Source organism: Ascaphus truei, chromosome 4 (assembly GCF_040206685.1).
Source record: "Ascaphus truei isolate aAscTru1 chromosome 4, aAscTru1.hap1, whole genome shotgun sequence".
NCBI lineage: Eukaryota > Metazoa > Chordata > Amphibia > Anura > Ascaphidae > Ascaphus > Ascaphus truei.
Window position 1 is genome coordinate 340,743,163 of NC_134486.1, and position 14,594 is coordinate 340,757,756.

At 37.9% G+C, this 14,594-nt stretch overlaps 1 protein-coding gene across 1 annotated transcript in view; it reads right to left on the reverse strand.

The window, feature by feature from the left end:
* Positions 1–14,594, reverse strand: part of GFRAL (GDNF family receptor alpha like) — a 95,533-nt gene that overhangs the window by 53,788 nt on the left and 27,151 nt on the right. Inside the window, exon 2 of the mRNA XM_075598159.1 lies at positions 13,368–13,502. Coding sequence (XP_075454274.1) covers positions 13,368–13,502 — 135 coding nt within the window. The remainder of the gene's footprint in view (positions 1–13,367; positions 13,503–14,594) is intronic.

The following is a 14,594-nucleotide window of genomic DNA, read 5'->3' on the forward strand; positions in this document are numbered from 1 at the left end:
TAATTTAAATCTAATATTTTTGTTATTTCTGTTGATTTATATTACAACAGTATATATATTTTGTATATTTATATTTATATCAGTACAGAATATATATATTTTGTAGATTTATATTTATATCAGTACAGTATATATATTTTGTATATTTATATTTATATTACAACAGAATATATATTTTGTATATTTATATCAGTACAGTATATATATTTTGTATATTTATATTTATATCAGTACAGTATATATATTTTGTATATTTATATTTATAATTATATTACAACAGTATATATATTTTGTATATTTATATTTATATTACAACAGTATATATATTTTGTATATTTATATTTATATTAAAGCAGAATAAATATTTTGTATATTTATATAGTATTTATATTACAACAGTATATATATTTTGTATATTTATATTTATATCAGTACAGTATATATATTTTGTATATTTATATTTATATTACAACAGTATATATATTTTGTATATTTATATTTATATTACAACAGTATATATATTTTGTATATTTATATTTATATTACAGCAGTATAAATATTTTGTATATTTATACAGTATTTATATCACAACAGTATATATATTTTGTATATTTATATTTATATCAGTACAGTATATATATTTTGTATATTTATATTTATATCAGTACAGTATATATATTGTATATTTATATTTATATTACAACAGTATATATATTTTGTATATTTATATTTATATTACAACAGTATATATATTTTGTATATTTATATCCGTACAGTATATATATTTTGTATATTTATATTTATATCAGTACAGTATATATATTTTGTATATTTATATTTATATTACAACAGTATATATATTTTGTATATTTATATTTATATCAGTACAGTATATATTTAGTATATTTATATTTATATATACATTTTATATTGCTGCATATTAATAAAACAATATATTTTCTTTACATTATAGGGAGACAACTCTTCTGGTAGAAAAAATAAGTGAGGAGAATGATGAGAAGAGTGCATTAAGGGTCAAAAACACTCTGCAGGAAAAGCACAATCTGACTGTATCCGAGAGCAGCATAAAGAAGATGAGACACAGCATTGGATGGAAATATGGACGTGTGAGGTTAGTACTGGACAGTACAGGAGGTAAAAGTGTTATTTAGGAAACTGTACTGTACCGCTAAAATTATTTATTCCTTGTCATTACAGAGCGTACCCCATGATAAGGGACGCAAACAAAATCAAAAGAGTGGTCCAGGCCCAGGCATGGATCGACAGTGGGGAGACTTTCCAGGATTGCATCTTCACTGATGACACTGATGTGTCGCTGGAGAGATTTGCAAGCTTTGCATTCCACAAAAAAGGCTGCATATCTTTGAAGCCATGGCCAAAACACCCCGTGAAGTTGCATGTGTGGGGTGCCATCTTTAGGCGTGGACCAGGATGCATTGTCATCTTTGAAGGTAAAATATATCAAATATAATGTAGCCTTATGCACTGTACTTTACTAGTGTAACCTTACTGTATGCACTGTACTATTGTGCAGTTTTTTGAGCACTTTTATTTCTTGCTATAGGAATAATGAATAAAGCTTTCTTCCAAGACAACATTGTCCCTGAGATATATATATCTCATGCGAGTTCCCCAATGGTCACCGCTTCTACCAGGACAACGATCCAAAGCACACCGCGTCAACAGCGCATATCCTTGAGCGTGGTATCAACTGGGTGAAGACGCCAGCGGAGTAAGTGCAGTAGACCGTGTCTCATTTTTTTCCCCACTGTTTTTACTGTGTACTGTATCTCTTAAACTAATTGTCCTTTTTTTCCAATGACAGATCACCAGACTTCAATCCGATCGAAATGGTCTGGCATCAGCTGAAGGACCATATCCGGAAAGTGGCGAAACCCTCCAAAAAGGACGAGTTGTTGAAAGGCATAATGAGTTTTTGGAACGATGTACTCACCGTGGAACGCTGCAATAAATATATAGACCATATTGTGACTGTGTTGCCCATTGTGATCGCACGTAATGGGCAAGCATCAGGAAAGTAGTACTGTTCAGTAGTATTGTAAGTTCAGTATGATACAGGTAAGTATGGCACAGATTTTTTCTTTCCAAATAGTCAGAGTATACAGTACAGTAGTTACAGTTTTATCTTTACAGAGAGAGCAGCACCAACCATCAGGTTACATACAGTTGTATTTAACAGTAGTCAGAGTATACAGTACAGTAGTTCCAGTATACAGTAGACTACTGTCACGGCCGAGTTTATTCTAACATTTGCCCGGTCTCGGCCGCGACAGATACCGGGCGCGCGCCGAGGTGTCCCGTGTGCGCGCCGGAGCCTCGGAGGATCGGTCCTCTGATCGGGGCTTCCCCCTCCCCTCTCCGGATCCACCGGGTCCCCCGGAGCCCCCCAGCGCCATCCCCCACATTACAGCAACCCAGGGCTCCCTCAGGGAGCCCTGGGCACGCGCGCCATGCGTGCACGCTCCCAATGAAGCGTGATCGCGCATCGATGATGCGCGGCACGCCAAGGGAACAAAACGACAAAACCGGAACACCACGCGGCTTGCGGCTCGAGCCGAGTTAGAATAAAGTGTGCCGCTACTGTAGTTTGACAGCAGTACAGTAACTGCCTACTGCCTACTAACTGGTCATTTTTTTTCTTTTCAGAGAAAGCAGCACCAGCCATCTAAAGTAGTACTACATATCACACAATTCCATAACACAGTACGCACATACAGTAACTGCACTAATTTTTTGTTTTCTTGTCGTTTCAGGAAAAAAGGGTGGCCTGGGGGGAGGTGGGGTGTTGTGTCCAGTCTAATCTGTTTGTACAGTCAAATGTACAGTATATAAACAGCAGTATTGATGTACACAAAACCTCTCCTCTCTCAATGAACTACTGTACTGTACACGGAATAAGGAACAAGATAACGACGGAAAAAATAATATTACTATGTACAGTATACTGTATATATATATATATATATATATATATATATATATATATATATATATATATATATATATATATATATATATCGGGGTTGCAGACCTGCCTAAGACATGCAGATGAGCATACAGTTGTATTTGCATATATATATATATATATATATAGCAACTGTAAATATTACTGTATGTTCATTTGCATGTCTTAGACAGGTCTGCAACCCTGTCTTTCCCCATTGTCACCCAGCATACAGCGCTTCCACTGCAGCAAGGGATTCTGGGAAATGACATGCAAATGAGCACTCAGTGCCACCTTTTGTCTCAAGCTCGTATTACACAAGCCAATCCTCAAGCCAATGCATGCTGTTTTAAACACAGCTTTTAGACAGAGGCTGGGATGAGATGCAAAGCCATTAGACCCACTCACATACATGTTTCAACCTTGATGGGTATCATCAGTGTGAGGCTGGTCTTAATGGCTAGCAGGTTTGAGACTAGACTAGGTAATCACCACTGTCATTAAGGTATATATACAGTATACATATATTATACATTACAGTGTATATATATTATAACACAATATTCTTATAAATGTGCATAATTCATGTTTCTCCATGTTTTACAAATGTTTTCTAAATGTTTATCCAATTTCAATCTGGCAGAAGAACTTAATAAAGACTGCATTATGTATTATTCATGATTATTTTTATATTTGTATTTTTTTGTTCCTGATGAAATAAAATAAATATTTATTCACATTCCTGGTAATCATAATCATTGACAACAACCACCCCCCCCCCCACCCCCACAGTATTAGAATGAATGTCAAAACAACATGAATCAGTTAATGGTTTTTTTAATCTCAATTCTCACAATGCTGTGCAAATCAGATTTACATTTCAAATTCGAGAAGGGATTTTCCAAAGCGTTGCCATAAACAAAGCCTCAAAGGGTTGGGAGGGGGGTTGGGTGAGTCATGTGCAGTAATCATCTAGCTCCCATCTCAAATAGGCTTAGAGTACACGCAGGCGCAGTAAAGCGATTGATGCTCGGCTAGGGACGGATTAAAAACACAATGACTAACTTCAGAAAATGAATGACTCTGTGGAGGTGTCTGTCGAATTACTCTGTGGAGAAGGGGGGGGTTGAGTGACTCATGCGCAGTAAGCAGCTAGCTCCCATCTCAAAGAGGCTTAGAGTACACGCAGGCGAAGTGAGGCGATTGACGCTCGGCTAGGGACGGATTAAAAACACAATGACTAACTTCAGAAAATGAATGACTCTGTGGAGGTGTCTGTCGAGAAGAGTTTGTGTGTGCGTGGGGGAGGGATGAAGGATTAGTTGTGCTGCAGTTAAAATAAATTACATACTGTAGAGTAGAGTACAGTAATTTCAAAAGGTAGTTCATCATAATAATTTGATCAATAAACCCCCAAATACAACCCCCAAATACAGTACTTAAAAAGCAAGTCACTTTATCTCCCTGTGCCTCAGGCACCAAAAACATACAGTAGATTGTGAGCTCCACGGAACAGGAAGGGACCTGTGCCTGCAAAATGTCTCTGGAAAGCGCTACGTATACTGTAACTAACAGCGCTATACAAAAACATGCTATTATTATTATTATAATATCAAGGTGATGCTCTGTGCAAATCAAATTCGAGAAGGGATTTTCCAAAACGTTGCCGTAAACAAAGCCTCAAAGCTCCTGTCTCAAAGAGAATTACACACAGGCGCAGTGAGGCTTTGTACTGTAGCTTGGCTATGGACGGATTAAGAACACAATGGCAAGATTCAGAAAATTAACGACTCTTTGGAGAGGGGGGGTTGGGTGACTCATGCGCAGTAAGCAGCTAGCTCCCATCTCAAAGAGGCTTAGAGTACACGCAGGCGCAGTGAGGCGATTGACGCTCGGCTAGGGACGGGTTAAAAACACAATGACTAACTTCTGAAAATGAATGACTCTGTGGAGGTGTCTGTCGAAAAGAGTTTGTGTGTGCGTGGGGGAGGGATGAAGGATTAGTTGTGCTGCAGTTCAAAGAAATTACATAATGTAGAATAGAGTACAGTAATTTCAAAAGGCAGTTCATCATAATAATTTGATCAATAAACCCCCAAATACAGTACATAAAAAGCAAGTCGCTTTATCTCCCTGTGCCTCAGGCACCATAAACATACAGTAGATTGTGAGCTCCACGGGACAGGGAGGGACCTGTGCCTGCAAAATGTCTCTACAAAAACATGCTATTATTATTATTATTATAATATCAAGGTGATGCTCTGTGCAAATCAAATTCGAGAAGGGATTTTCCATAACATTGCCATAAACAAAGCCTCAAAGCTCCTGTCTCAAAGAGAATTACACGCAGGCGCAGTGAGGCTTTGTACTGTAGCTCGGCTATGGACGGATTAAGAACACAATAGCAAGATTCAGAAAATTAACGACTCTGTGGAGAGGGGGGGGTTGGGTGACTCATGCGCAGTAAGCAGCTAAGCAGCTAAATAGCTCCCATTTGAAAAAGGATCACACACAGGCGCAGTGAGGCTTTGAAGCTCGGCTATGGACGGATTAAGAACACAATGGCAAGATTCAGAAAATGAATGACTCTGTGGAGAGGGGGGGGTGTTGGGTGACCCATGCGCAGTAATCAGCTAGCTCCCATCTCAAAGAGGCTTAGAATACACGCAGGCGCAGTGAGGCGATTGACGCTCGGCTAGGGACGGATTAACTTCAGAAAATGAATGACTCTGTGCAGGTGTCTGTCGAATTACTCTGTGGAGAGGGGGGGTTGGGTGACTCATGTGCAGTAAGCAGATAAGCAGCTAAAAAGCTCCCATCTGAACAAGGATTACACGCAGGCGTAGTGAGGCTTTAAAGCTCGGCTATGGACGGATTCAAAACACAATGGCTAACTTCAGAAAATGAATGACTCTGTGGAGGTGTCTGTCGAATTACTCTGTGGAGAAGGGGGGGGTTGAGTGACTCATGCGCAGTAAGCAGCTAGCTCCCATCTCAAAGAGGCTTAGAGTACACGCAGGCGAAGTGAGGCGATTGACGCTCGGCTAGGGACGGATTAAAAACACAATGACTAACTTCAGAAAATGAATGACTCTGTGGAGGTGTCTGTCGAGAAGAGTTTGTGTGTGCGTGGGGGAGGGATGAAGGATTAGTTGTGCTGCAGTTAAAATAAATTACATACTGTAGAGTAGAGTACAGTAATTTCAAAAGGTAGTTCATCATAATAATTTGATCAATTAACCCCCAAATACAACCCCCAAATACAGTACTTAAAAAGCAAGTCACTTTATCTCCCTGTGCCTCAGGCACCAAAAACATACAGTAGATTGTGAGCTCCACGGAACAGGAAGGGACCTGTGCCTGCAAAATGTCTCTGGAAAGCGCTACGTATACTGTAACTAACAGCGCTATACAAAAACATGCTATTATTATTATTATAATATCAAGGTGATGCTCTGTGCAAATCAAATTCGAGAAGGGATTTTCCAAAACGTTGCCGTAAACAAAGCCTCAAAGCTCCTGTCTCAAAGAGAATTACACACAGGCGCAGTGAGGCTTTGTACTGTAGCTCGGCTATGGACGGATTAAGAACACAATGGCAAGATTCAGAAAATTAACGACTCTTTGGAGAGGGGGGGTTGGGTGACTCATGCGCAGTAAGCAGCTAGCTCCCATCTCAAAGAGGCTTAGAGTACACGCAGGCGCAGTGAGGCGATTGACGCTCGGCTAGGGACGGGTTAAAAACACAATGACTAACTTCTGAAAATGAATGACTCTGTGGAGGTGTCTGTCGAAAAGAGTTTGTGTGTGCGTGGGGGAGGGATGAAGGATTAGTTGTGCTGCAGTTCAAAGAAATTACATAATGTAGAATAGAGTACAGTAATTTCAAAAGGCAGTTCATCATAATAATTTGATCAATAAACCCCCAAATACAGTACATAAAAAGCAAGTCGCTTTATCTCCCTGTGCCTCAGGCACCATAAACATACAGTAGATTGTGAGCTCCACGGGACAGGGAGGGACCTGTGCCTGCAAAATGTCTCTACAAAAACATGCTATTATTATTATTATTATAATATCAAGGTGATGCTCTGTGCAAATCAAATTCGAGAAGGGATTTTCCATAACATTGCCATAAACAAAGCCTCAAAGCTCCTGTCTCAAAGAGAATTACACGCAGGCGCAGTGAGGCTTTGTACTGTAGCTCGGCTATGGACGGATTAAGAACACAATAGCAAGATTCAGAAAATTAACGACTCTGTGGAGAGGGGGGGGTTGGGTGACTCATGCGCAGTAAGCAGCTAAGCAGCTAAATAGCTCCCATTTGAAAAAGGATCACACACAGGCGCAGTGAGGCTTTGAAGCTCGGCTATGGACGGATTAAGAACACAATGGCAAGATTCAGAAAATGAATGACTCTGTGGAGAGGGGGGGGGGTGTTGGGTGACCCATGCACAGTAATCAGCTAGCTCCCATCTCAAAGAGGCTTAGAATACACGCAGGCGCAGTGAGGCGATTGACGCTCGGCTAGGGACGGATTAACTTCAGAAAATGAATGACTCTGTGCAGGTGTCTGTCGAATTACTCTGTGGAGAGGGGGGGTTGGGTGACTCATGTGCAGTAAGCAGATAAGCAGCTAAAAAGCTCCCATCTGAACAAGGATTACACGCAGGCGTAGTGAGGCTTTAAAGCTCGGCTATGGACGGATTCAAAACACAATGGCAAGATTCCAAAAATTAAAGACAGCCGCATGAATTTCAAAGCTAAAGACATACTTTAATTTCAAAAGGCAGTTCATCATAATAATACACCCCCAAGTACAGTACGCAAAAAGCACACAAATCAACCATGTGCAGTCAAACGCACAGGGTCACAGACAAAAGCTACAGTAGGATGGTTTTTGCAGGCTTGTGGAGAAAAAAAAAATTACAATAAAAAAAAAAATCTTAATTTTTTTTTGGTCACTCACTCAGGCAAGCAAGCAATGGTGGGCGAAGTGACAGGTGCATGCGCAGTAAATTCCTGCTGTCAAGGAGGAATGTGATTGAAACCAGACACACGTTCAAAGGAATGGTGTGGGAGAGATGTACTGCATTGCACAGAAGATAAGAAGTTGAAATACCCTGCAGTGCAGTTAATTATCCTGAGCGAGGGGAGAGCGCTGTATATGCAGAAATGTGACATGGTTACAGTACTGTACACGCCTATGCGTTTCAACAATTTTCAAATGAGACATACTGTACAGCAGCACAGCACCGCAAATGCATATATACTTTAAATATGCACATTTACAATTACTGCGCACGCACAACCAGACTGTGTACTGACGTAGGTTGAACCTCGAAGGTATTAGACTTCCAAGACAACAGCTCGCAAACGCCCCTCTGAGTTTTTACACGGCATTGCAGTATTGCAGACAGCGAGAATAAAATGCTAATATCACGAGCGCGAAATTAACACAGCTCACTCCGGGCGAAAACGACACAAAACCGCACATAACCGGGATAATCTGAAAATCGCGGATCTAGCCGATTTAGACTAAAGGCGGTCGCCACTGTATGTCCACTAGGGTTTTTTGTTTGCCTTCCTCTGGATCAATAAGTAAGTATAGATATAGGATAAAATATCTGTTGTCTAAATTTAGCATAGGTTGAACTTGATGGACGCATGTTTTTTTTCAACCTCATCTACTATGTAACTATGCAACTCCTAACTAGCGACATGTTAATATGATACACTTGTTTAGGCCGATACTGCACTGGATAATATTCCAAATGTGGACACCCTGATATAGTATATTTATATCACAGAGACCAACATATGTTACTCTGTGTATATAATATCCATATCATATTATGTAGCAACTAACTATGAACATTTAACCTGATTTAGGATTTCGCTGTAGCAACGACATTTGTAACCATTACAGCAGGGTATACTCAGTTATACATATGTGAGGACACAGATACTATTTTATTTACAACTATTCCTGATCATGTTAGGTGTTGCATTTGACAATATCAATATACAGTTAACTATTCACTCATTACGAGTTGGTGCTCTCTCCCTTTATATTTTGTTTTTTTCCATTATGTTTTGTCACTATGTATGAGTGACTCGTGTTCTTAATAAGATTTTTTTTGTTTTCACATATTATTTTTGGATGAGTTTTTAGTTCCCTAAATTTAAGGGATAATCTGAGGAGACAACCATACTGGAAAATATCTCAGAATAGTTCACCTATAGTTAGGGGGAGTGTATTACTAGATCACCCACGTTACCTCAAACCCAGAGACACACACATATAGGCGGCTCATATCAATAAATTGAGCTTGCCATATCACTTTAAGACCACATAGGCTTTTCATAAATTGCACAAAATATGAGATCGCACAATTACACTTTTTAATATGTTTTTAGATTGAGCTTTTCATATGTAATACATTTCATTATTTATAATTTAATATGAGGATGCCCTCTCTGAGTGCACTATATAGAGCGCTGTCCTTTTGATATATGTATTCCTATTCTCCTTTAGCTGCACCTCTTTCTTCTACAATACTAGAGACATTTGTACCAAAACAATTATATACATGCTTAATTAGTACTATTTTAGTGATACAGACCCCCACACATACAATATGTTTCATAATAATACATTCACATAGCTTTCAAAACTGTAATGTAAAACCTGGCACCAATTCCCTTTGTCCAAGCTAATTTATAGAACTGTTCCTCAGCATATTTAGTATAAAAAAATTATACTATAAGCATATACAAAGCATTAGTAAGACCACACCTTGAATATGGAGTTCAATTTTGGGCACCAATCCTAAGACAATACATTATGGAACTAGAGAGAGTACAGAGAAGAGCCACCAAATTAATAAAGGAGATGGACATTCTAACTTATGAGGCGAGGCTAGCTAAATTAGATTTATTTACATTAGAAAAGAGGCGTCTAAGAGGGGATATGATAACTATATACAAATATATTCAGGGACAATACAAGGAGCTTTCAAAAGAACTATTCATCCCATGGGCAGTACAAAGGACTCGGGGCCATCCCTTAAGTTTGGAGGAAAGGAAATTTCACCAGCAACAAAGGAAAGGGTTCTTTACAGTAAGGGCAGTTAAAATGTGGAATTCATTACCCATGGAGACTGTGATGGCAGATACAATAGATTTGTTCAAAAAAGGTTGGACATCTTTTTAGATGGGAAAGGTATACAGGGATATACCAAATAAGTATACAAGGGAAGGATGTTGATCCAGGGATTAATCCGATTGCCAATTCTTGGAGTCAGGAAGGAATTATTTTTTCCTCTTAATGGGGTTTTTTGTTTGCCTTCCTCTGGATCAATAAGTAAGTATAGATATAAGATAAAGTATCTGTTGTCTAAATTTAGCATAGGTTGAACTTGATGGACCTATGTCTTTTTTCAACCTCATCTACTATTTAACTATATACCTATGTAACATATCAGGTCCAAATAAACATCACTAGATATATACTGAGATGTATAAAACAATATTAATTATACAAATGGGTAGGAATATCTACCATTTTATATACCCTGAGTCAGTTATTCCGGGTTAGCCAAAATTTAAAAATAATTATATTTTTACAGTGTACATATAGAATATATTTTAACAAATAAAAAGATTATGCTTTTGTTGGGAAAAGTATTCACTAATAAAATATTTTCATACATTGTTTTTGAAAAGATTAGCTCCGAGATAAAAGAAACAATAGTTGGGAATGAACATCAATAGTGTTTTCTACAGATTAAGCCCACAGCTGAATCAACACTATAAACAAACATGAAAATACTGATAAAAGATTACGGATGCTGGTGCTCAAGTATAACATCAACAAGTACTGATCAATTTGTGGTACATAATATCAGAATGAACCGGGATTCATTTTAGCTTCATGAACATCACACATATGCACTCAGTATATAATGTAATATAACGTATGTAAGGTATGTAATGCTACAGATTAAGTAAGACTCAACGTCTTTGGTGCCACAAGTAGTCTTGGCACGGAAGGATTAACGCTGCATGTGGTCAATTTAGAAACATGGATCCCTTACAGCGCAATCGTAGCAGACACAATCCCCAGTGCCACAGACTATTGATTTTTCGTAAGCATCGCTGGGACATTACATTTTGCTACTATTTCCCAAATCATTTGTTATCATAATCAATACAAAACAACTAAATGCAATGCAAAGTTCTTTGAAAGTCTATTATATGTTATAAAATATTTTACAGATAAAATATCTACAGTATTAGTTGCTATTATTCTTATACATTTTGTTCACATAATTTAAAATATATACTATAGAAATAAGAAATATAGCTTTGAATGTGATATGGTATTAGAGGAAAAACTGTGTTACAATACATACGTAGGTTCTGTATCATGAAGATCATTTCATGATGTTACAATATCAAATTATCCAATAGTTGCAGCTTGGTAGAAAATATACAGAATACAGTATAGAAATTGTACAAATATTTCCTATATGATAATTGTCTGGAGTATAGTACTGTATACTGTAATCAAAGCAGTAACCGCCAGCAGGGGGGATGTCAGCCCTGTGAAGGAAGGAATCCATTGACAACATAGTATTGTAGTCCCACTTAGAGAATCAGCGGTTCACAGCAGCAGGAAAAATGATGGAGCTCGGCACATCAAAAAGGTTCAAATCAATTTATTGGAAGGGTGAAATCAGAGATATAATGGGCAGCAATACTCTGAAGCATTTCGCACGTGTTAGGCACTTAATCACAAAGCACCTAACACGTGCAAAACGCTTGGAGGGTCAAGAGATTTACAACACGCGAGCACGCCAATAGAGTCAAGAATTGAAAACACTTTGTGAGTACTACCCAAATTGTGGTTGTTATCTTCATTGTATATATCCTGATTTATGGTTTATTCAATACACTCTAAGTAGTTACTCCATTTAAGTGGGGTTGAGAACAGGTCAGATCAGTTTTGCTATATCTGCCCCTATTATCCATAATTCCCCACATAGGTTGTGGCCCGGTAGGCTCCCTGCTGACTGAATGGGCCTGGTAATCCTGGGTGAAATGTCCAATCCCCGCTCAACAACTTTGGTCCACACTTACTCCCCCTTCCGATCAACAATTTAGTCCTGCACACCTCAGCTCAAAACCTCATCCTGGCTCCACCTTCCCTAACTCAACAAATTCGTATCCCCTCTGCACCCACTTAACTCTTCAGGGGCGCTGTAAATTCAACTCTTAGCATGACTGACTCCAACTTGTTTCATTGAAGTAGTTTCACTTAATAACTTTTTAACCTTGTGTTATCCTTGCTCTATTGACAGTCTTCGGTGGGCATCTATTTCCACAATTCCCCACAATCGTTTTGGCAGGGAAAATAGAGATAAGGACATGGGATCCCTGTGGCAAATATCTTTAAAGTTGAAGATGAAGTGAGTCCACAAAAGCAGCAGGATGGCCTTGTTCAACCTAGTTTGCCGTTTTGATTAACTGGCAGATTCTTAAACTGATTTAGGGTAGAACTTTATTTTCAAGAGTGCATGTTTGTGTGACTGCAGTGTGTTTAAATATACCAGTGTTGTGGATATTTCTTGCATATTTACTGTAGCTAACATTAGCATTGTGAAATAAAAGAGGATGTGCAGTGTGCACTGTACCTCTGAGCAGTGTACATTTTCATATACTTTTCTTTCACTACATATCTGAATGCAACCTACTGAATTGTTCTATGGATCATTCTGTTTACAACACAGTGTTGGAAATCTGTTGGCAGGATTTCAGAGCTTGTTTTAGTGGGTACAGTCAGTCCTTATATCCCGATGGAGGAAGATGACTGACAGAATCCATCAAGGTATGAGACTTTCCTACACTTTGGGGGTTGTAGGCTGTATCAACGCACCCCAAACCATGTCCAACCCAGCACTCAATACAATCTGTCTGCCCTCTCTCATTCTATTTTTTATTACCAACGTCTCATACATGCTGAGTTTCCCATTCTTGTCAGGTTGTGTGTCTAAAGATTGGAATATAAAGAATTGAGAATTACATCACATTACAACTTTGTGGTTATGTATGTTGCTTAAGTTATCACTAAGGTAATAACAAACTAATTTTTCACACTTTTAAACATTTATACAAATGAAGAAAAAAAATTGTAGTTGCAAATTCTTGATATACTAAATCATAAAAAAATAAGAATGTTAAATAATGTTGAGTAATTAATTTACTAGAGATACTGTTATGTATCAAATATTGAACTATGACAAAGGCTTTCATACTTTAGCGTATATAAACCACATCAAGTTTATTGAAACAAAAATAACTAGTTATTGTCAGTTACCTGAAAAATCGCAGACATTTTCAATTATATTCCAGACACTTTCACATCCATTTGCAGCATTTTTGCATCTCTCTTTCAAATTGAGACAGTCTGTAGCATGTGATGTATTTATATTCAGCAGAAATACCAAAAGAGCTGTAAAATAGATACAATAATTACTTCAAGTATATACTGTAGGACTGTAATAACATGCATTCATTTTAAAGTAATTTTTAAAATCTTAGCATTTCTAGAGAATAAATAGGCTGCACTAAAAGTTAGAATTTAAATAATAATAATATATATAATAGCATGAATTCACTTCTAATACCTAGGTTTATATTTCAATAGGGATTGGAAAAACAAGGATGCCAGGCTGGAGTAGGTTCTAAAGAGAACAGTACATTTTTATATTCCTACTGATATGATTAGAAATAGTGAGCATTAGGTGAATTGCTTATTTAGAAACACATTCTTATTTACGTCCTAAACTTAACTTTTTAACTCCAAAAATATTGTTGAGCTATTTAAATTATACAAACCCCTTTGGCGAAACCTGATTGCTAAGAATTTTGTTTGTTGATAATTGCAGTTAGTATACCCGTCCCCCTGTTACTCATGTATTGTGTAATCATTCTACCCTATCCACTGTTATTCATGTACTGTGTAATCGTTATACCCTACCCACTGTTTTTCATGTACTGTGCAATCGTTATACCTACTCCCTGTTACTCATATACTGGGTAATCATTATACCCTAACCCCTATTATTCATACTTTAGCAATACTGAAATATTATTTTGTCAAGCCAATAAATCTTATTTGATTTTATTAAATCTGTGTCAGTACAGTGGACAGGGAGAAATACAGTACCGACACACTGTATTCTCGCGAATTCGGGTATACCCGGGTGTATTCAGGTTTCTGATCGTTTTCTGCCGGAGTGTATTGCGTTATTTTCCAGGCAGGGATTTAAGCATTTTATTCCGGCTGGTTGCAATACTGCAATGCCGTGCAAATACACATGGGGGCGCTTGCGAGCTGTTCTCTTTGAAGCCGTCCCCTATAATGAATTGTAATGCAGTATATATACTGTATATATATATACTGTATAACAACAACCCCTATAAGCCCTAACATACAGTACTGTACACATACAGTACTGTATATGCACATACATAAATGATACTACTGTAGGGGCGGCGGGGGCGAGATGTGTTTGCAGCAGAGAGAGATCCGCTGCTCTCT